The 25,216-nt window shown below is 41.4% G+C and overlaps 1 protein-coding gene across 1 annotated transcript in view; it reads left to right on the forward strand.

Annotated features, from left to right (window-relative positions):
- Nucleotides 1–25,216, forward strand: part of TAOK1 (TAO kinase 1) — a 120,618-nt gene that overhangs the window by 88,218 nt on the left and 7,184 nt on the right. The window contains exons 10-17 of the mRNA XM_088477759.1: nucleotides 3,868–3,961; nucleotides 13,537–13,618; nucleotides 14,633–14,800; nucleotides 15,631–15,834; nucleotides 16,327–16,461; nucleotides 17,491–17,727; nucleotides 17,998–18,126; nucleotides 19,862–20,065. Of these exons, the coding sequence (XP_088333885.1) occupies nucleotides 3,868–3,961; nucleotides 13,537–13,618; nucleotides 14,633–14,800; nucleotides 15,631–15,834; nucleotides 16,327–16,461; nucleotides 17,491–17,727; nucleotides 17,998–18,126; nucleotides 19,862–20,065 (1,253 nt within the window). The remainder of the gene's footprint in view (nucleotides 1–3,867; nucleotides 3,962–13,536; nucleotides 13,619–14,632; nucleotides 14,801–15,630; nucleotides 15,835–16,326; nucleotides 16,462–17,490; nucleotides 17,728–17,997; nucleotides 18,127–19,861; nucleotides 20,066–25,216) is intronic.

A 25,216-nucleotide genomic window follows, 5' to 3' on the forward strand; every position in this document is an offset into this window, starting at 1 on the left:
CTTGGACTCTCCTTGGGGATTTGTGATATCTTCTTAGAAAGCACAGTTCTTCGCTGTGCTTTTGCCAGCTTAACTCTTTTGATTTTTTTAGTGGGAGGAGGGCTTCCATCGTCATGTGAAGCTGAACCACTAGTCATGAACATACTAGGGATCGACCTTAGCCGTTCCTTGCCACTCCGTGTCGTAAATGGCATATTGGCAAGTTTACGTTTCTCTTCAGCTGATTTAAATGTCTTTTTCAAGGTCATTTTCCTGAACTTTGCCATTTGGGATTGTATGTGCCCTCTACTATGACATTGGGCATCGGCCTTGGCAGACGACGTTGATGGCATGTTATCGTCTATGTCATGACTAGTGGCAGCAGCTTCAGCACTAGGAGGAAGTGGTTCTTGATCTTTCTCTATTTTATTTTTATCGGAGAAAGTTTGGTCCTCCATTTATGTTATATCGATTTGATATATACGTGCGGCTAAACACAGAAAATAATTTTTTTTTTGGTTTGGACTGGAGTGTACTTTGTGGGTTACAGCACCCTTTAACGGTCAAGCCAGCCGGCCCTTTACTTATGACACAGGCGCACTCTTGGCACTACTTTGTTGATGCACGTGCGGCTACTGCGCACACAATTCACAAACACAGAAAATAATTTTTTTTTGGTTTGGCCTGGAGTGTACTTTCGGGGGTTACAGCACCCTTTAACGGTCAAGCCAGCCGGCCCTTTACTTATGACACAGGCGCACGCTTGGCACTACTTTGTTGATGCACGTGCGGCTACTGCGCACACAATTCACAAACACAGAAAATAATTTTTTTTTTGGTTTGGACTGGAGTGTACTTGGGGGTTACAGCACCCTTTAACGGTCAAGCCAGCCGGCCCTTTACTTATGACACAGGCGCACGCTTGGCACTACTTTGTTGATGCACGTGCGACTACTGCGCACACAATTCACAAACACAGAAAATAATATTTTTTTTGGTTTGGACTGGAGTGTACTTTCGGGGGTTACAGCACCCTTAACGGTCAAGCCAGCCGGCCCTTTACTTATGACACAGGCGCACGCTTGGCACTACTTTGTTGATGCACGTGCGGCTACTGCGCACACAATTCACAAACACAGAAAATAATTTTTTTTTGGTTTGGACTGGAGTGTACTTTCGGGGGTTACAGCACCCTTAACGGTCAAGCCAGCCGGCCCTTTACTTATGACACAGGCGCACGCTTGGCACTACTTTGTTGATGCACGTGTGGCTACTGCGCACACAATTCACAAACACAGAAAATAATTTTTTTTTTGGTTTGGACTGGAGTGTACTTTCGGGGGTTACAGCACCCTTAACGGTCAAGCCAGCCGGCCCTTTACTTATGACACAGGCGCACTCTTGGCACTACTTTGTTGATGCACGTGCGGCTACTGCGCACACAATTCACAAACACAGAAAATAATTTTTTTTTGGTTAGGACTGGAGTGTACTTTCGGGGGTTACAGCACCCTTTAACGGTCAAGCCAGCCGGCCCTTTACTTATGACACAGGCGCACGCTTGGCACTACTTTGTTGATGCACGTGCGGCTACTGCGCACACAATTCACAAACACAGAAAATAATTTTTTTTTTGGTTTGGACTGGAGTGTACTTTCGGGGGTTACAGCACCCTTAACGGTCAAGCCAGCCGGCCCTTTACTTATGACACAGGCGCACTCTTGGCACTACTTTGTTGATGCACGTGCGGCTACTGCGCACACAATTCACAAACACAGAAAATAATTTTTTTTTGGTTAGGACTGGAGTGTACTTTCGGGGGTTACAGCACCCTTTAACGGTCAAGCCAGCCGGCCCTTTACTTATGACACAGGCGCACGCTTGGCACTACTTTGTTGATGCACGTGCGGCTACTGCGCACACAATTCACAAACACAGAAAATAATTTTTTTTTTGGTTTGGACTGGAGTGTACTTTCGGGGGTTACAGCACCCTTAACGGTCAAGCCAGCCGGCCCTTTACTTATGACACAGGCGCACGCTTGGCACTACTTTGTTGATGCACGTGCGGCTACTGCGCACACAATTCACAAACACAGAAAATAATTTTTTTTTTGGTTTGGACTGGAGTGTACTTGGGGGTTACAGCACCCTTTAACGGTCAAGCCAGCCGGCCCTTTACTTATGACACAGGCGCACGCTTGGCACTACTTTGTTGATGCACGTGCGACTACTGCGCACACAATTCACAAACACAGAAAATAATATTTTTTTTGGTTTGGACTGGAGTGTACTTTCGGGGGTTACAGCACCCTTAACGGTCAAGCCAGCCGGCCCTTTACTTATGACACAGGCGCACGCTTGGCACTACTTTGTTGATGCACGTGCGGCTACTGCGCACACAATTCACAAACACAGAAAATAATTTTTTTTTTGGTTTGGACTGGAGTGTACTTTCGGGGGTTACAGCACCCTTAACGGTCAAGCCAGCCGGCCCTTTACTTATGACACAGGCGCACGCTTGGCACTACTTTGTTGATGCACGTGCGACTACTGCGCACACAATTCACAAACACAGAAAATAATATTTTTTTTGGTTTGGACTGGAGTGTACTTTCGGGGGTTACAGCACCCTTAACGGTCAAGCCAGCCGGCCCTTTACTTATGACACAGGCGCACGCTTGGCACTACTTTGTTGATGCACGTGCGGCTACTGCGCACACAATTCACAAACACAGAAAATAATTTTTTTTTTGGTTTGGACTGGAGTGTACTTTCGGGGGTTACAGCACCCTTAACGGTCAAGCCAGCCGGCCCTTTACTTATGACACAGGCGCACGCTTGGCACTACTTTGTTGATGCACGTGCGGCTACTGCGCACACAATTCACAAACACAGAAAATAATTTTTTTTTTGGTTTGGACTGGAGTGTACTTTCGGGGGTTACAGCACCCTTAACGGTCAAGCCAGCCGGCCCTTTACTTATGACACAGGCGCACGCTTGGCACTACTTTGTTGATGCACGTGCGGCTACTGCGCACACAATTCACAAACACAGAAAATATATTATTTTTTTAGCACTTGGGGGGAGCACCCCTGATGGACAGAGCACCCCCTGGACAACACTACAGCACTCCTTTAGGACTGGGACACTGCACAGGACTTTGGAGTGGACACAGCCCCTATGGAGAACTGACTGCACAACACAGTCCAGCCAGCCCCTATGGACTTTGAAGTAGTGGACACAGCCCCTATTAACAACAGCAGCACAGCACAACACAGCCAGCCCCTATGGACTTTGAAGTAGTGGACAACAGCAGCACTACACTACACTACACTACACAGCCCTAACTCCCACCCTCCCTCTTCACTGTCCACAGCCGAGTGAGAAAATGGCGCCGACGTGTGTACCTTATATAGGATCCAAAACCCGCGAGACTCGGAAGGCGGGAAGATGACGTTTTGCCTCGATTTCAGATCCGAGTCAGGCGGGAAAAGTCGAGCCTGACTCGGATCGGACTCGGATCGGGGGGGCTCGGGGGGGTTCGGATTTCAGAAATCCGAACCCGCTCACCCCTAATATATATATATATATATATATATATATATATATAATTTAAATGCCATATGAGGGGGAACACGTGCGCCCGGCTCCCACTGTGCATGTCTGAGATGGGACAAACCTTAGCAGATTATTATATAGATATAAAAATATACTAATAAAAAATTGGTGAATCTCAGAGATCATGACAGATTGTCATAAGACTCCTAACATTGATGACACAGGCAGCCTGACCTTACTTTTACTTAAAAAGAGGCAGCTGATTGTAATTGTAGGAAGAATGTTGATGCCTTTTGCAAGACTTAAAAGTTTGTTTGTACCCCACAGCTGAAAGGAAACCTCCTTTGTTTAATATGAATGCAATGAGTGCCTTATACCACATAGCGCAGAATGAATCTCCCTCACTTCAGTCTAGTGAATGGTGAGTATCCCTCATGACTATCATAATGTTTCTTGCTCACCCTTGGCTTTGTCTGCTCTGCAGACAGCACAATGACTTTCTGTTACAAGAAAATCACTTCTTATATTAACCGAATAATAAAAACTGAAATGTAAAGAAAATAGCATATGTGAAAATTATAAGGCAGTGTTATGTTTGACCATATCATGTGCTTGGGTGTTATTTTAATTTACTAATGAATTTAATGGTAATAAAAGTGGAAAAGAACAGCTGTACCAGTATAAAATCTGAGCTATACACTTGTTTTGTGTCTGTGCAAAATGGATAACTTCCAGTTTAATTGTGTGCAGATTTCTATGGTTGTACTAATTGTGTGACAGTAATGTGAAATAGGGTTACTGTGCTGCAAATCACGTTCATGCGTGTTACATGTGTTCGGTTCTTCCTAGCCCAAATAACTGCACATATAAGGGTACAGGTATTATAAAACGTGGAGGTGATGTTTTAATAATTAATATACTGAGGTCCCTCTCCCGAAGATCTGGAAAGCACATAAAGCTGCCATCAGGGGGTACTGACCAGTACTGCTTCAGCTAAAAAGAGGATTGGATTGAAACAAGTTGCTAGGACTCTGAAGTGGTTGCACCAAAGGTGTTATGAAAAAATGACAAAGCAGATATTCTTCTTGCTTGGCGTTTACGTCAGCAATTTCTCGTAATGCTATAGGCCAAATGTTAGACTCCTCCACTCATCTGACCTAGTATGTTCTCAAAATGACTGAATATGTATGGAACTATAATAGGAACTAAATCATCTCACCCTGGGCCATGTTCGTTGGAGGGGTCCCATATCAATGCATGCCCAGGACCGTGTAATTTCTCAACGGCCCTGAGAGATGTGGGGAGATGTGGAAAATAGGTGACAGGGTGATGAGCTCAGTGTTCAGTGCTCATGTTTAGCCATAGCTTTCTGCATGGTGTTGTATTTTAAAATACTTTTAATTTTTCTTTTTTTAAATTGAGTACTTTTTTAATTAAAATTTCAATAAGCAACAAACTAAAGTCCAAAACATTCATGATACGTTTAAATACAAAGCACCTTTCAGTCCAAACATAGAATGTATTCATCATACTAATAAATACATATCAAGTTTACCATATATGTAATTTGCAGAACACGCACAATGGTACTAGAATTATTATACTTTACAAACAAACATACAAAAATACATATTTTTTTTGCTTAACTTTACTAAAAATAAGTAATCGCAATAACATAATGAATAAAGCTCTCTTTATAATGGCTGCTTAAAACACAAGCTAAAACTGCAGTGAAGGTTGGTCCCAGTGAGGGACATTTAATAAAATTTATACATTTTATTTCAGTGAATATAGTTGGTGCTAATTGAGGATGATGCTGTAAAGTGGGGTGGTAGAGAAAGGCAGCTTTATATTTAGCTATAGTCTTTAATTTCACAAAATGTTAGTCTAAATCAAACTTGTATTAAAACCAAGTGCAGAGCACACTTATGTTTAGATTTCTGAGGAGCTAGCTGCTGGTGTCTGATTTGTATAATTGATCTGTCAGTAAGAGTGTGTCTGCCTGTTATGAAATCCTTACACCAATAACACTTCATTTTTTGCTTTATGTGCTGAGCTTTGAAGTTTGTAGAAAAGACTGAACTGGGCCATGTGGACGTTTTCTACTTTGCCTGTGTTTTTACTCATTGCTTTGACCGGAGAATGTAAGATGGACAGGTGCGCAGAGATCAGCTGGCTCTTTAGAGATTAACTGACGAAGATAAATGAACAGGGACTGGGGAATATACTGTAGAAAGTCTAGTGATCTGTCGCCCACATCTATAAAATACCTTCCACTAATGCCAGACATAAGTCAAGACCCTTTTCTTCATTGCAATTTTGCTTGGTTGACTTTAAAAGCGTGGCAATTGAGGCCATAATTCTTTAAGCTAAAGGTCTCTAGGCATTGAAATGACGCTTAAGGTTAGAAAGCCTGTTTCACTCTCTATACTTCTCTTCTCACATTTAGTATTATTTCTGACAATTTTTGTTTGTCTTTTTTTTTTTTTTTAATTTTCTTTCCTTTGGGGCTTATTTGTGAAATACTAGAGGTTTCCCGATTTGGAGGGGATATAGAGGGGGGAGGAGCTTTCAAAATATGTGGAAAGCTCAAATTAAGTGTCTAACCACTGGATCAGCCTATCTATCCCATGTTTCCAGTGTCCGCCAATGGAATTGGAGAACTGGTTTTAACAGATAGCAAAACATTCTAAATATGCCTATTTCTCTAAATAAAATACCTTGTATGTGCATGTTTTATGTATGCTCTATTTTCCTGTCTGATCAGCGTCGCAAAACACTTTGATGCCAATAGCCTCTACCCACTAAACAATATTTTGAATGATTTGGCCAATTCCGACGCATCAGAATGACAAATCGTTAAAATCGTCAAGTCTGCACGCACTATGCGCACTCCTGCGCAAACTTGTACGTGCAGGAAGATCTGTCAATATAGTTAACGCTGCATGCATATCGTGCAGTGTGTATGCACTACCAGACGATCAGGCGATATGGTTACATTATATAGTTAACGATCTAACCTCCAAATGATGCAAGATATATTGTTTGGTCGTTTATAAGATTGCACAGTGTGTATGCACTAGATCGTTTGTCTGGGAGTTCAAGGGAAATCCTTGACAACATTGCATCGTTTGCAAGTCGTCTAGTGTGTACCTAGCTTTACAAATATGAAAATAATCGCCTCCATGAAAGAACTCAAAAGGAGTTTAACGAGGGACCATGGTATAAAAATCCAGGTGGTCTCTGGGGATACGTTCAATAATCCCGGCAAATGGGATTCCAACTGACAGAATGCCGATGCCGGAATCCCGACCACCAGAATCCCAAAGGTGAGTAGCAGGGTTAGGGGGGAGGGTTAGGTTTAGGATGCGGGGAGGTTGAGGTTAGGTTTAGGCACTATGGGGAGTTAAGGTTTAGGCACCAGGGAGTGAGGGTTAAGGGTAAGGAGAGGGGGAGAGTTAGGATACCGACGGACATGTTTCTGTATCCTAACCCTGTTTGGATGCCAGCGTCGGGATTTTGAATGCCGTGGTCTGTACTCACAGTAAATTACATAATGTCCTGGGGTGTCACACAATAAAACGACATGGAGACCTCAGAACCAGCCAGAAATACATATCAAAAATAGAGGTGCACTCACCAGTAGTATTATAGAGATTTGTCTTTATTGTAGCGTATCAGCAAATAGAATAATCCAACGCACTTGTTACTTGACAAACGTCCCCAATACGAAATATCAGGGAGCTGTGGGAAGCTATCCAGACGGAATGGGTCAGCATCTCTTCAGAGAGTTGCTGCACTTTCCTGGGTAGACAGGGTCCAACCTGATACTAGGCACTCCTGTAAATATAAAAGCTGCGCAGGTGCCCTCACAGTCAAGAGACCCATATAAACCATCAAAGGTGTGACATTTGTGACTTGTACAGTCAGGATAAATACAGCAGTATGCTCCAATCGTTCAGTGTCACAGTGATCAAACATTGAAAAGTTTCTATCCTGATTTTTCAAGCCACTAGTGTATGTATAAAAAAAATATATATAATAATTTATATATATATATATATATATATATATATATAATAAAAAATGAACAAAGGGGGTGCACTCACCAGTCTTCTAAAATGAGTTTTTATTTCATCTTTTTAAAAAAAATATACAGCATCATAGTAAAGCTCCGACGTTTCGGTCCTAGCCATGGACCTTTGTCAAGGTACAATTCCAAGTAGTACTTTGCATCAATATATACCTGAGTCCAATTAAGAGACTCCTCCCTCACAATCATGTGAGTACAAACATATAGAGACATGAAGACATCATTTCTAATTGTGCAATAATGCCAATCAAAAACTAACTAAAAAATGAAAAGTAATGAAAAAAACATGTTAACAAACACATATATAAAAACAAACCTTACAGGTATAATCGAGCTGCATCCCCCGCTAGCGTGCGTGTCAACTCCCCAAACTTCCTGCCAAGTGGAACGCAAGCCGGTACCATTTCCTGTCAAGTGGCACGCAAGCTAATGCAGCAGTCATGACAACCGCTGTTAATGCTTCCTGCACTTCATCCGTCGATGCTAGCGCCCGGAGCAATCAAATCACAAAGTAATATACAAGAACACTAGGGGTTTAAATGAAGATATAAAACTAACAGAGTTTTCATATATTGACTCATTAAGCGAATATCAATCGGGCAGTCGACATGCACGTCCATCAAAAAGACGCAGCCTGTAAGCAAACCAATGATAAACACCTCCTCATAGATAATATAATGATAGGACAATGTCTATCCATCTGGATTGGATTACATATGCCTAAATGATAATGTATACAAAAACATGGTTTGTCAACATGTGTCGACATTTTTTAAAAAAATTTCAATTATAAACATAACCAAATTTAGACACATTAAATATTAAAAATAAATAACAAATAAACAAACTCCATAGGAAACCCACATTGCCACAACACTCGAAAAAACAAAAAATAAAAAAAATTGTATCATTACAAAATCTGATGATGCACCCCCACTTGAGATCCAAAATACTTTAATCCAAAAACATCCCAAGGTGTATAGCTTCATTAAGGCCGCGAGGGTGGACCGTATCCAATTTATGTATCCACATCGCTTCTCTCTGGAGCAAGAGTTTGGCCCGATCGCCTCCTCTCTTGGGTGGAGGCACCCAATCGATAATCATGCATCTCAATGTTGCTAAAGCATGCTGTGTTTCAAGGAAATGTCTTGCTACAGGTTTATCAGAAGAACCATTAACAAGCGCGGCTCTAATAGAGGATCGATGGTTAGCCATCCTCTCACGAAGTGGACGTATCGTCTTGCCAACATAGACCAGAGAGCACGGGCACACCAATAAGTAAACCACATGGTCGGAGGTACAGGTGACTCGATGTCGAATGTAGATCTTGGTACCTGTGTGTGGGTGATGAAAAAATTGACCCACCATCATACTCCTGCATGTAATACAATTTACGCATCGAAAGCATCCTGGCTTTACTTGGTTCATCCAAGTTTGAACAGCCACAGCCTTTGTTCTATCAGGACGCATTAGTCTGTCCTTTAAATTCTGGCCACGCTTGAAGCTCATCAATGGTCGTTTAGGTATACAATTTTTTAAAACAGGATCTGTAGCAATAATATCCCAGTGCTTAACCACTGCTTTACGGACAATCGAACCAGCAGAGTCAAAAGTTGTAGTAATTACAAAAGGATCCTCAATTTTAGATCGCTTTTTCGCATTATAACCTTCACAAAAAATCTTTTTGGCCTTTTGTAAACATATATTCAAATTTTTCAAGTTATATCCTCTTTCAAGGAAACGTTGTCGCATCTCACCGATCTGGACATCTGCCATCTCAGGATCAGAATTGTTCCGAAAAACTCGTAAGAATTGTGAAATTGGCAAATTTCTCTTAAGAGCAACTGGATGATGACTTTTGTAGTTTAAAAGCGTATTACGGTCGGTGGGTTTCCTATAGAGTCTGTAGCCATAGCCAGCATCAGTGACAAAAATAGAAATGTCCAAAAAATTAATTTTGACACTATCATAAGTCATGGTAAATCGTATTGGCGAATCTAGGTGATTAAGACATTCCAACATTTTCAATAAAGAATCCTCAGAATCCTTCCAGATCAAAATAATATCATCGATAAATCGACGGTAAAAACCGATACTATCTCCAAACGGCGGAATCAGGTAATTTTTTTCGTACGAATCCATATAGATGTTTGCATAGGCTGGCGCGATATTACTGCCCATCGCCGTCCCCGCCGTCTGGAGATAGTATCGGTCACCGTATCGGAAATAATTACATGTTAACGTCATCTCCAATAACTCCATTAGAAACTCAATGGGTGGAGATCCCACATGTGTATTCAAGAGAGCCATCCTAACTGCCATCATTCCCTCCGTGTGGGGAATCACAGTATACAGCGACGATACATCGAGACTGGCCAAAAAACCATTATGTATTAAAGGTAAAGACCTCAATTTAGTAATCAGATCTTGTGTATCCCTAAGGTAGCTGTCAGTCCTAATGACACATTTCTGGAGAAAGCTGTCAAGATACTGGGCAATTGGAGAAAACAAAGAATTGCGTGCCGAAATTATCGGACGTCCAGGCGGATGATCAAGGGATTTATGGATCTTGGGCAGTAAATACAAAATCGGACATATCGGATATTCCGTTGTCAAAAGCCAAAAACAGCTTCATTAATCCAACCATTCTTTAACGCACCATCCAAGACCAAATCCAATCTGTTTTTAAAACCCACTATCGGGTCACCAGTTAACAATCGATAAGTACCAGTATCTGACAACTGTCTCCTTACTTCAGCGTCATAATCAGTAGTGTTAAGCACAACCACTGCCCCGCCTTTATCCGCTGTTCTAATCGTAATTTGCTCATTTTTACTGAGATCGCGTTAAGCGATTCTTTCAGCTAAAGGCAGATTGTGTCTCACTCTTTGTTGTACTCTGAGAGATTCTTGTATACTTTGATCCAATAACCTAGAAAACGTTTTAATGCTAGGGTTTTGCGATGGTGGATCTAACGTGCTCTTCCTTTTAAATACATTACATTGTGTACTAGTATTCTCATTAAATCTCTCCTTCAATCTTAATTTCCGGTTCATTTTATATTTGTCAATACTCCACCTAAAATCGTTATGATAGGTGGTAGGGACAAACGATAAACCCTTCGATAGAAGGTTCATCTCATCTATATTCAATTTATAAGAAGACAAATTTATGACCGAATTTTTTGCGTTTTCGTCGGTTTTCTCCCTCCCTTTGTATTTGCCCCGCCTCGGGTGGGGCCTTCTGCGTTTAAAGCAATGTCAAACTGGGAGCGAGTATTAACCCGTGGTAAGGGTGGTTTAGTGTTGGTTTGCGTGTCAGAGGAGTCCCTATCAGAGGAAGTATAGCTATCAAGTTGAAAATGGGGATTTCTAGATCTTATATTTCTAAATCTATAGGTCTGGTTATCAGTACCTGTCAACCATCGATAGACACGATGTTCCTGATAGTCCCTACTAACTTTTTCAAGTTTAACCCGCTTGAAGGCTATCAAATCTTTCTGTCCGTAATGCAGTGGTTAAGCACTGGGATATTATTGCTACAGATCCTGTTTTAAAAAATTGTATACCTAAACGACCATTGATGAGCTTCAAGCGTGGCCAGAATTTAAAGGACAGACTAATGCGTCCTGATAGAACAAAGGCTGTGGCTGTTCAAACTTGGATGAACCAAGTAAAGCCAGGATGCTTTCGATGCGTAAATTGTATTACATGCAGGAGTATGATGGTGGGTCAATTTTTTCATCACCCACACACAGGTACCAAGATCTACATTCAACATCGAGTCACCTGTACCTCCGACCATGTGGTTTACTTATTGGTGTGCCCGTGCTCTCTGGTCTATGTTGGCAAGACGATATGTTCACTTCGTGAGAGGATGGCTAACCATCGATCCTCTATTAGAGCCGCGCTTGTTAATGGTTCTTCTGATAAACCTGTAGCAAGACATTTCCTTGAAACACAGCATGCTTTAGCAACATTGAGATGCATGATTATCGATTGGGTGCCTCCACCCAAGAGAGGAGGCGATCGGGCCAAACTCTTGCTCCAGAGAGAAGCGATGTGGATACATAAATTGGATACGGTCCACCCTCGCGGCCTTAATGAAGCTATACACCTTGGGATGTTTTTGGATTAAAGTATTTTGGATCTCAAGTGGGGGTGCATCATCAGATTTTGTAATGATACAATTTTTTTTATTTTTTGTTTTTTCGAGTGTTGTGGCAATGTGGGTTTCCTATGGAGTTTGTTTATTTGTTATTTATTTTTAATATTTAATGTGTCTAAATTTGGTTATGTTTATAATTGAAATTTTTTTAAAAAATGTCGACACATGTTGACAAACCATGTTTTTGTATACATTATCATTTAGGCATATGTAATCCAATCCAGATGGATAGACATTGTCCTATCATTATATTATCTATGAGGAGGTGTTTATCATTGGTTTGCTTACAGGCTGCGTCTTTTTGATGGACGTGCATGTCGACTGCCCGATTGATATTCGCTTAATGAGTCAATATATGAAAACTCTGTTAGTTTTATATCTTCATTTAAACCCCTAGTGTTCTTGTATATTACTTTGTGATTTGATTGCTCCGGGCGCTAGCATCGACGGATGAAGTGCAGGAAGCATTAACAGCGGTTGTCATGACTGCTGCATTAGCTTGCGTGCCACTTGACAGGAAATGGTACCGGCTTGCGTTCCACTTGGCAGGAAGTTTGGGGAGTTGACACGCACGCTAGCGGGGGATGCAGCTCGATTATACCTGTAAGGTTTGTTTTTATATATGTGTTTGTTAACATGTTTTTTTCATTACTTTTCATTTTATAGTTAGTTTTTGATTGGCATTATTGCACAATTAGAAATGATGTCTTCATGTCTCTATATGTTTGTATTGTTTGTACTCACATGATTGTGAGGGAGGAGTCTCTTAATTGGACTCAGGTATATATTGATGCAAAGTACTACTTGGAATTGTACCTTGACAAAGGTCCATGGCTAGGACCGAAACGTCGGAGCTTTACTATGATGCTGTATATTTTTTTTAAAAGATGAAATAAAAACTCATTTTAGAAGACTGGTGAGTGCACCCCCTTTGTTCATTTTTTGTATGCAGGGATACAGGTGATCCCATTTGGGGGGCTACCCCAGCAATTGGATTTTCAGACGTGAGTGTGGACTAATACTGGACTATATATATATATATATATATATATATATATATATATATATATATATATATATATATATATATATATATATATATATATATATATAATTATAGTGTGTGACAGCGAGAAATCTAATTTCACACACTACATCTTGGTTAATGATGTGGATTTAATGTTGCTTTATAATGGATGAAACACAATTTTACATTTATAGGTATTCTCCTTGTTCTGGAATTGGACTTTTTTCATGACCACTGAGAGAGCACAAATTGGAGAAATTGTTTCCAGTTGTCCTTATTACCACTTACCCATAACCCTAAATCTAGACTCCATGTGAGAGCTGGACGTATCTGTTCATCCCATCTTACTTTCACATTCTAGTTAAGGCTCAGTGTCTTGTTTAGTTCTATGAGCTATTTATGCTCCCATTTTGCACTGTTACAAGGAAATAACATTTGCAAGTGGACAAAATCCTTTATATTATTCAAAGCGTTTAAAAGTACATAGAAGTTTCAAAACAGAATTTCATTTGAGTTCTGTTCACTGCGAAAACCGTATATTCGAAAGAATTACACATTGCCTATTGTGAAGTATATGTAATGCCTTTGTTGTTGGAAACCCTTGGTGACTTGTATCATCCTTTAGAAGTGACCGCACAGGAGGACATTATACTATATACAATGTTATATGAAAACGGAAGATTATATATTTGTTCTGGTTTTTATGCAGGTCTGACTACTTTAGAAACTTTATAGATTCATGTCTCCAAAAAATCCCTCAAGACAGACCAACATCAGATGAGCTACTTAAGGTGAATATTTCCTTATTGCAATGTACCTTATTTCCTTTTCTACAGTGATTATACATTAGTCAGTGGTCCAAGATTACTGCAATAGATAAAGTGTCCTTCAATATTAACACTGTTTAGTAACCGGGGTCATATTTGCTTTGGTATGCAATGTTGATGATCCAGTGTATAGCATTTTATGTATACAAGAGACATACATGTTTATTGATTTCTATTAGAGGTATGTAGGTACATTTACAAATATTTAGGTTCCAAATTTGCACTGAATCACAGCAACCAACCAGACACTAGCTTACATTGTGTCAGATATGCTAGACATTTAAAAACTGAATGCTGATTTGGTTCCTGTAGTTTATGGTAAAATTTACACCTAATATGCAATATTCTCAAATCGGGATGGGTACGGGATGCCGGTGGTCAAAATCCCGACGCCGGCATCCTGACAGGGTTAGCATACCAACACCTACTGAAACAGAAAAGTTATGTGAAGATACAATACTACTTTATATAATGACTCCACTGAAAAAATTATCTCAAATTTCATGATGCTCACATTTAATACGTTCCTTTCAAATTAGAGGTCAGATAGTTGAAGCTTTTGTAAACCGTCATGCTGGTAATAAGCCCATTACAGGCATCCATATGCAGTATACTCTGGACATTACCCAAGTTTAATTCTTTATATGTACAGAAATGAAATTAAGCAGTAGACTGGCTCAATCAATTGATTGCAGACTGACGTTTGTGTTTAATGACCCCAATGATGCATGCACATTTTACTAAAGCCTGAACTGGGAAATGCTTTCTCTCGACAGCAATACCCAGCCACATCATTACCCCCATCTCAATTATAAGGGTACCACTGAGGCATTTCTATTAGCGCATGCTTAATTAGAAGTGAATGAAAATATCACTTTTTCCAGCTTAAACTATTGTTACACAATGCACTAAGTTCACATTGGCCTCCTTTATTATGTTATTGTTTACTGTATTGTACATTTATTTGTTATATTACAGCACATGTTTGTCTTGCGTGAGCGGCCAGAAACAGTGTTGATTGACCTGATTCAGAGGACAAAAGATGCGGTCAGAGAGCTGGATAACCTACAGTACCGTAAAATGAAGAAGCTGCTTTTCCAGGAGGCTCATAATGGCCCAGCTGTGGAAACCCAAGAGGAGGAAGAGGTATGTACATTCATTGGAGTCACCCCTCTTACACGCTTTTACCTGGTACAACTACAAAGTAATGCCTGATAATATGAAGTTATGCTGTAACGAAAGCCACAACTGTACTAACACAGCAAAGTGTAGTTAAAATTAAAGTGAAGCTTAATAAGTTAATTACAGCTAAATAAAACATTTTTTGTATTGTGTCCATTATTTATGATCCCAACAGGAACAAATGATAAATTAGACCACACTATACACTACTGTTGTGGCACAAACAGCAGCTTTCTGCCTGGTAATATAGGGTTGGCATTTGATGCCATGCCTGTTATAACATACATTCCACCATTCCCTAATTTTATGCCTTTTACATTGTATCCCTATGTGTCTCAAGTCCCGTACACACTGGATAATATGAACGACAACAACATCTTTGATCGATATATCGTTCAAATCGTCAAGTGTGTATGCACTATGCGATGAATGATTGTTAATGATATCCCTAGTCGTCTTTACATGCATCTCAGTCTGGGGATATCGTTAGCGATGCCCGCTACAAGTGTGTTTGCACTTACTGATGCCGGCACCCCTGCCGGGCCCGACCGACATCGCTCATTGCCCCGTGTGTAACACAAATAAAACTGTGCTTCCTACATATGAGGTTCTTTTTATTGTTGTAACATCTTGGTTTGCCAATTCTATTTCACTTTTAGTCTCTCCCTATTCTTGAAGTTATTCTTCCTGTCTCACCCGATTTCTCCCAATATATTTCCGCCTATTCCTCACATTATGTAATATCATTTTTCCCAGCTACTTTAGTTCACAGCTTTTTCTTTCTTTCTTTATAGGAGCAAGAACATGGAGTTGGCAGAACTGGGACAGTGAACAGCATCGGTAGTAACCAGTCTATCCCCAGCATGTCTATTAGTGCCAGTAGCCAAAGCAGTAGTGTGAATAGTCTTCCAGATGCCTCAGATGATAAGAGTGAGCTGGATATGATGGAAGGAGATCACACTGTGATGTCAAACAGCTCTGTCATCCACTTGAAACCAGTGAGTATTACATTTTTATACTATAGGGGAGATGTATCAAGCTTTGGTGAGAGAGAAAGTACTCACCTATCAGCTTCTAAATGAAAATGACAGAAGCTGATTGGTTGGTACTTTTTCTCTCTCCACTTTCTCTCTCCAAGGCTTGATACACCTCGCCCTATATCTGTTGTTGTTTTCCCAAAGATTATGTACATGAGTAATGCAGAAGAGGATGGGAGCTATCTGGATTCCACAAGATGATTGAGTCTTTCATTTCTTAATGAACCATCTGGGTAGTCGGGGAGTCTATATCACTATTCCATTTTCTAGGCTTAATGTGCTAAAATAATTCTAGAAAAATTTCAACGAAATCTCAAAGCTTGTCAGAGTCACAAACTGGGTCAGTGTTGTTCTCAGTCCTACCTGGAAATAGCATTTTTGAAATTGGTCATTAAATAGTCAGAGATCTTGTTTTTAAATGAATCTGTTACAAGTGATTTTCTTAATGTTAAGGAGGAAGAAAACTATCCTGAGGAACCGGAGTCCAGAATGCGGCCATCAGAACCACAGTCTCCTCCACAGGTTTCCCGTCACAAGTCCCACTATCGAAATCGAGAACACTTTGCCACAATACGCACAGCCTCGCTGGTATGTACCTTGATACTATGCAGTCAGCATATGATAAAAGTAATACAAGGCGCAGACCTGGAAATATGGAGAGAAAAGCAAATACCTGGCTGTTATGTCATTTGTTGTGGTGCTTTCATTGTAGAGAAATACTTGGTGGTGTATACAGATACACTTTAAAAGTGGTCAAACTATCTTGAAATGGCAAACCTACATGTCTAATGTTATACAGTTGTATTTCATTGAAACAGATTTGGTTTGCAATGGAAAAACCTCAGTATAATTTAATATATCGCAAGTAGCTGCATTTTATACTGACTTGCCATTTCTGGTGTCCGAGCCATCCGATAATCACTATTAGGTTAAGCAATACTCATCATTACAAGTCTTTAAAAAGCATGCAAGTATAATAGGAAAAAAGTTCTAGTGACATGAAATCATTGTGCTTTAAAAAGCAATGTAAAACTATACCAAGGTAAACCATCAATTGAGGTATAGGTACGTAGTTTGCACTTATAAGTCATATAACGCTTATATTACTAAACATGAATCTGGTTAATTACTGCTAAAGTCAAACACATGGGAGAAAGGCCTGTAAAAATCCCCTAGCGATGAATAATTTAGAGCAAATGTGTGAGGCCATAATGAATGATAGACCCACAATAATCGCTGAATCTTAGATGGGTCTCTCTAGCTCTTTGCTTCGCTCCTTGTCACACGCAGGCAATATGTAACTTCTCAAAGCAAAACACACCTGGTTTGGCATTTATTAATATTATTTAATATTAATAATAATATTGCCGTTTTACATTATGCGGTCAGACAATTGTCAGCTTGCAAAAGCAGTTACTAAGTTAATCTAACCCTAAATCTTTATAGTGCGGCACCCACTGACTGGGTTCATAGAAAAGGAATTTAGCTTAAGTATAAAAACCCGTTCTCGTGTACTGCAACTGCCTCTAAAATAAACAAAAATTAAAACTTTAAAGGTTTCAAAATTCTGAATCTGGATGATTCTTATGGGAAATAAAGTATATGTAATTTATACAGGTGACGAGGCAAATCCAGGAACATGAGCAAGACTCAGAGCTGCGGGAACAGATGTCTGGCTACAAGCGTATGAGGCGGCAGCATCAAAAGCAACTGATGGCACTGGAGAACAAACTCAAGGCAGAAATGGATGAGCATCGGCTCCGGCTAGACAAAGATCTAGAAACCCAACGCAACAATTTTGCAGCAGAAATGGAAAAACTTATAAAGAAACACCAAGCTGCTATGGATAAAGAGGTGAGTTACTAGAGTATTACCTCCTATTCAGGGCAAGGGCCACATGAACCATATCCAAAAATATTAGCCATGCATGAAATGAATGCCACATGCATCGACAGTCCTTATTCTATTGTCTCGTATACAAAAAACTACTTTAGGAGAGAAAAGTGTTTTACCTAAATGAGATGTGGCTGCTTTATGGCTGGAGTAATTATACTGTATTTTAAGCATGGAAATGAGTAGAAACTTCCTATATTTCATGTACTGTATAAATTCTTCTATTTACAGTTAAAACTGATGGCTAACGAAGAAAAGAAATTCCAGCAGCACATCCAGGCACAGCAGAAGAAAGAGCTGAACAGCTTCTTGGAGTCACAGAAGCGAGAATATAAATTGCGAAAGGAACAACTGAAAGAGGTATGGAAGGATTAATTGTGAAACAAAGGGATAGTTTAACTCTTGGTTACTTTCCCATTGCTTCAATATGTATATTTGGGCACATTCTACCTGCAAACAGCTGTACGGCATGATTTATATATGCCTCAAATGTGTATGACTTTTGATCTGCTATATTAGGAGGCTTTGTAGTGTTGCATTATAATAGCAGACCTATTACTTTTGTTTTGCAATTGTTCATCTAGCTTTAAGATCATTTAGGGTATTTTGGTGAATAATTTCTCTGCATAGAATACTAATTCACACTTCATAGTAAATGTTTTTTTAAAGCATGTATTTAGTACTAGTTAGCAGCCCCTCAAAATGACAGAACATTTTCGGTTCTGCGAAAAGTCCTGTTTGAGAACTCAAACGGGTCACTTTTCGGATATTTCTGGTCTGGAACGGCAGGGGGCTTGGAAATGTCAGCTTCGGCAGCTGTGCGGGCCCAAACAGAGCAACAATTGAATTGCTCCGACGGACGCCATCTAGTGGCCGCCGGCGTGCAACACACTTGAATTCCCCCCAAAGAGGTGAGGAGCAGCGTTAGAGATTTCGTTTTAAAATGATTACCAACACACAGGTCTGGGTTTGACAAAAGATTAATACAGAACATATTAGACATATAAGGGAAAGGTCCACTATAGTGGCTGCCTATGTATGTATGTGTAATATATATATATATTTATTTTAATTATATACACACACCGTGCCTTGCAAAAGTATTAAAGTATTCACCCCCCTTGGCTTTTTCCCTTTTTTTGTTACATTACAACCTGTAATTTATTGCTTTTGCTAGAATACTTTTCTCATGCTATTATCATTTTATTGTAATTACTTTGTTGAGAAACTACTGAGGCAAGAAATGTTGCAGTTTTGGTGCATACACACGGTACAACCTGCACAACCAAAGATATCGCTGATAGATTTCCCTCCAACTTTCCGTAGTGCAGGGCAAAGTATTTTGGATAGATTTCTATTGATGCAAACACACGGGACGATCGTCAGCGATAACTATATCGCTGAACGATCTCCCTGCATCTTCCCGGTGTGCTGGATGATCGATATCGATCATCCAGCACACCACCAACGATGGCCAGTGACCCGTGATCAACGATCGTGGGTCCCTATAGTAACCTGGTCGATATCGACCAGGTTGGCCTGCATGCACGGTCGATGGACGATATCTTTATCGTCCATACGTGCCCGCGCATCGCAGGTCGTTGGTGGGTTGGAGGCACCGAAAAATGATATCGTTCATATCGTGCATTTTTATCATACCGTGTGTACGCACCTTATGATAGATATCTATGATAGATATTTCAGTGAAGTCGTGTCTTTACAGGGAAATTCTGCCAAAATCATCCAAGTTGGCCTGTATGTACGGTCGAACGAAGATATCGTTATCGTTCATGTGGGAACGCGCATCGTTGGTAAATTGTTCCCTGCATAAAGATTAACGATTTATCGTTGAACGATATCGTTATCATTCATATCGTTCAGGAAAATCGTGTGTATGCAGCATGTGAAGAAAAATGTGCGTTCGAGCCCACCTGTTTTGTGCGGTGCGATTATTGTGGTTTATGAGTTAGTAGTTAATCCCATCAATCTTTAATGCATACTTTACCATTTGCCTTCTCTTGGAGGTAATTTTGTTCAATATGTTATTTTATATTGTAAATCTGAAAATGGCAGCTGACAAGTTTTCATTCGCTAGGAGCTAAACGAAAACCAGAGTACTCCAAAGAAGGAGAAACAAGAGTGGCTCTCCAAGCAGAAGGAGAATTTCCAGCATTACCAGGCTGAAGAGGAAGCCAATCTTCTGCGCCGCCAGAGGCAGTACTTAGAGTTGGAGTGCCGCCGGTTCAAGAGGCGGATGCTGCTCAGTAGACACAATCTGGAGCAGGACCTGGTTAGAGAGGTAAGTTAATATTACTATCTAAAACACACTAAATGGAACACAAGCTGAAGCGTCAACCGAAATCTTAAACAGGCTTTTAAATATTCTAATAATAAGCAACACGGTACAGTGATCATGAAAGTTGTGGAAATCTGATATTCATCTTGAGTTTTGCTGTTCTGTCAGTGTTATTGGAGATATCTGTTCCTAAAGACATAAATTGAAGAGGGGAACTTACAGAATTTAGGCCAGGTACACATTGGTGTTGCTTTTGACATTTTTAATGATACTAAAATGTGAGTGAAAAAAGTAACTTTTAAATTAATGTTAGATCCATGTGGGCTTTCCCTCATTGTTTACCCATGGCGAATCAGCATGGATAGAACAAGCTGTCTTCTGAAAAACGCAATGCTCTGGAACACTAAATTAAAAGTGTGTGGTTATGGTGAAATGAGAAACATTGGGGCAGATGTATGAAGTTCTGGAGAGTGATAAACGACCAACCAATCAGCTGCCAACTGTCATTTTTCAAACACAGCCTGTAACATGACAGTTGGGAGCTGAGTGGCTGGTCGTTTATCACTTTCCAGAGCATCTACCCCATTGCACTCTATTGTCGAACTCGTTTGTGTGTGTTTTGTACTAGCATTAACAATAGCAAAATGCACATTTCTTCTTCAGGGTCCATAGGGATCCACAGGGAAACCATGAGGATATTATGGTTGGAGAGATCCAGGCACCAGACAGTTAAAGCTTCAGCTCCCAGGATGCTTCGGGTCCTCCTCCATATATACCCCGCCCCTAGCCATAGGCCTTCAGTTGTTCGTTTGGTGCTGCAGAATCAAGACGCACCTTTGTAACGGGACTGCTCAGGCAGTCCTAAGCTTTTATTTTATGTATTATTTTATTTCTATGTTTTTGGGTTGGCAGTACTAAGCTTCTGAATTAAGACACGTACTGCGACTCCATCTACCTCCGCCGGGCTGCAACACCAGTAACTGGGCTAGTGATTCCGGCGGGTCGTGTCTGAGCTTGCTAGCAGCAATGCTGCAACCCGGACTGCAACCGGCCAGCGTACCCGGCTGGTTGACGCAGCTTAGGGGGAGGTAGGAGCTCCCCCGCCAGCTCCTCCCCCGACCCAGATGCAGTCCCTATGAAGGGTTTTGCGCCTCTGGGTTGGTCCACCTATCCTCCACGTATATATGAGATGCTCACGGTCCACTATCAGTGCGCTGCTGTAGCTGTTGGTCTCAGGAAGGGTTTGGGTCAGTCCCCGTGTATACCTCTCCTGTGGTTAAGGTATATAGGGCTCTATATCCTACCATTCCTGGTGTTTGTGTAGTTGATTTCGAGTCCATTGTAATTATATAACATATGCGTTGTATGTGACAGTTTGCTAGCTGCTATTGACACTGTCTTTTATTTCTGTTTGTCAATTATAACTATCACTATTTTTTTCTCTCCATCCTTTGGGGTGGAGTTTTTTCTTTCAGTACTTTGCATTCATTTAAGATTTTGTGATGGCTGTCACATAGCATTGCATTTATTACCTTTATGAACATGCAAACAAAGTATGGTGGTCGCTCACATCAACTTAATGACATTGCACAGGTGCTTGTAAAGGGTGGGGTTTACACTGAGCTACAGAAAAAAAGGGATTTTCCCTCCAGCACACTGCAGCAAAATCAACAAAAATACTTGAATCCTACATGATAATAGAAATTCAAAGGTATTGGTTACATACATTTGCAAATATATGAATAAGCGCTGGGCCAACGTCAAGGCTCCTCTATACCAACGTGTATAGAGGAGCCTTGACGTTGGCCCAGCGCTAATTCATATATTTGCAAATGTATGTTACCAATACCTCTGAATTTCTATTATCATGTAGGATTCAAGTATTTTTGTTGATTTTGCTGCAGTGTGCTGGAGGGAAAATCCCTTTTTTTCTGTACCTTTATGAACATGTCTAAAGATAAAGGGAAACAAGAGGGAGAGCCCCCTGTGCTGGTTTCATGTAAATCATGTATGGCCTATGTGTCCTCTCAGGATGTAAAGGATGGTTGTGTGTTGTCTGTTTATAAAGAGTCACCTCTCCAGTCCAGTTTACCTCTCCAGTCCAGTTTACCTTTCTGTGGACAAGAGCTATCTTGGGTATCCTCTTTGTCCCAGGTAATGAAGCAATTTGTGGATCATATGGCGGCTCTCAGAATGCCTCCTTGGATGGAGTGTCCACAGCATGCTATGTTGGCACCTCCTATGCATCCTTCCTGGAAAGATGTATATGGCCATTCTAGTTTATGGCCATTCGAGTGCGGCACCATCTAATGTTGAAAGCAGACCGGTAGTTACTAAGGCACCCAAGTGCAAGTTATCTTTTTATCAGTCTGCTCAACTCATGGATTCAGACGCATCATCAGAGAAATCAGATGATGCGCAGGAGCCCCCCTCTAAATTGAATATACCTGCACTAGGTGAGAGCTGTAAAATCAATTCTTCAAATAGAAGATATAGAACCCACTCCTATTGCCAGGCTGAGGGGCACACAGCGCTCCCCTCCCCAGCGCCGCAAATGTGTGTGTTTGTTTTTTCCCAACCCGAAGTGGGTGTGGCCACGCCTTCCGCTATTAGGCTACGCCCCCTACCCGCCCCCCGGCCGCAGGGATCCGCTGCAGCATGCAGATGATGGTCGTACAGTGTGTATGAACGACCATGATCTGCAGCTACATCTGTCAGGTGTGTACCCACCTTTAGGCACTCTTTAAACGACAAAAGGTAATTTTGCCGGAGATTCCTCACTCTGATCAGCTGTCTGATGAAATGAGTGAAGCATGGAATATGCCAAGTAAAAAGTTACAGCTGCCTAAACTCTTGATGTCTTTTTACCCTCTTCCAGCTATTGATTGCACTAAATTGGAAGTTCTCCCTGCAGTGGATTCCCAGGTGACACGCCTGGTTAAGAACTCTACCTTACCTATCCATACAGCAACCTCCTTAAAGGAGACTACGGATGGAAGTATTGAAGCTTGCCTGAAGTCTATATACTCTTTACAGGAGCTATTACTGCCATGGCTACGGCCTGGGTGGCAAAAGCCATTGACAGTTGGGCAGAGGCCCTAGCAAACACTTTTCCCTCTGATACTTCTCGGGAACAGCTGTCCTACATATCTCACATTAGGGATGCAGCTTCCTATTTAGGAGATTTTGTTCTCCTAGCATCTGCTACTTCCATGGTAGCCCGCTGTGTCATTTGGCTTCGCTAATGGAAGGCAGACTCGGACTCTAAAAAGGCTTTGAAATTTCTGGGGAGATCCTGTTTGGCCCAGAATTGGACAAGATTGTGACTACCTTGGCAGCTTCTAAGACTGCGTTCTTCACCCTCTGCATCTACTACGAAGCCTTGGATGTCATCATTTCGGTCCTTTCGTTGCCAGGGAAAAGCTAAAAGTCAGTCCTTTCCGCGGCATTCGGCATGCACAAAGGCCTCCAAGCCTAGGACCAAGCAGTCCTGGACTACTAGACGTCCACCTCCCAAATCTGGGGACAAGCCTTCAGCCTGACTGGGTGGGCCAGGCTCCCATGGTGGCAGGCCGACTTCTTCAGTTCGGCCAGTTCTGGCGTCAGACCACTACAGACTGGGTACAAGAAGTGAAATGGCCCTTGCACCATTCTATGAGATGGGGTCAGGGAAGACTTTTTCCAGTTGATCAGCCAGCTGTGCGTTTGTAGAAGGGCAATGGTTATCTGTAGATGGCGGTGAAAAATCTCTGGAGAGCTTGATAAGAGCAAGAGATCGTCCAAGTATGGGAGCAGTCTAATCCCCTGACGATGCAGATAGGCCGCCATAACTGCCATTATCTTGGTAAAGACCCGAGGAGCTGTAAAAAGCCCAAAAGACACTGCTTGAAATTGGTAATGTTGCTGTAGGGCTGCAAACCTGCTATTTGTGTATCCCAAGACTTCAGCGAATTCACAATTCACATGGGTTAACACATTTTTATATAGATAATTCAAGATGGAAACTCATTTAACTGAAGCTATCCGACAGGCTGCCTGGTCTACCCTTTAGAGGGGTTTCTGGAGTGGCACATAGTTGGGGTTCTCTGGACTGGCACATAGTTGGGGTTCTCTGGACTGGCACATAGTTGGGGTTCTCTGGACTGGCACATAGTTGGGGTTCTCTGGACTGGCACATAGTTGGGGTTCTCTGGACTGGCACATAGTTGGGGTTCTCTGGACTGGCACATAGTTGGGGTTCTCTGGACTGGCACATAGTTGGGGTTCTCTGGACTGGCACATAGTTGGGGTTCTCTGGACTGGCACATAGTTGGGGTTCTCTGGACTGGCACATAGTTGGGGTTCTCTGGACTGGCACATAGTTGGGGTTCTCTGGACTGGCACATAGTTGGGGTTCTCTGGACTGGCACATAGTTGGGGTTCTCTGGACTGGCACATAGTTGGGGTTCTCTGGACTGGCACATAGTTGGGGTTCTCTGGACTGGCACATATTTGGGGGCGACTCTTGTCTGACAACATAATGAGGGGACACTGGACTGGCTCACACTCGAGTGGGGTCTTTGGGGTGGCGCATACATAAGTGAGGGCTCTAGTCTGGAATAGTAGGACAGGGATGGGGTCAAAAGGTCAACAATCATAATGACAGCATCACAATGTCAACAGTTCTGATGTGGGTGGGATAGTGAGGTTGTAGGGGGAATTAGGGGTAGGGGAGAAATACTCGAACGCCTGAGCATTGGAGGTCTGACCCGGAAGTCACAGTCGCATAATCTCCAGGACGCTGAAGAGTTTGCTGGAGCCCCTGCAGCCATTGGGAGTAGACGGGTCACCGCTGGGGTACCAGGGACGATATGTTGTCATTCTAACATGTCCACATTTTATCACTGTCTTCATGATGAATGTCAGCATTATCACTGTTGACATATTATACCCAACCCGGAGCAGAGTCCTAAGCAGAACAATGTTTTACATTTGTGCTCTTTCTATGTAAAATGTTTTGTTTGTTTTTAAATTGTATGTCCTTTAAATCAATAGAAAGACCTCTAAGCTATTAACGAAAGGTTCTCTTTTGGAATCCATAATGTTGAAAATGCATAGCTACCTATTATTTTACACTTCTTAATTCATTTACTTAAATAAGGTTCTTGGTCTTAT

This window comes from Taudactylus pleione, unplaced genomic scaffold (assembly GCF_031769625.1).
Source record: "Taudactylus pleione unplaced genomic scaffold, aTauple2 ptg000203l, whole genome shotgun sequence".
Lineage (NCBI taxonomy): Eukaryota > Metazoa > Chordata > Amphibia > Anura > Myobatrachidae > Taudactylus > Taudactylus pleione.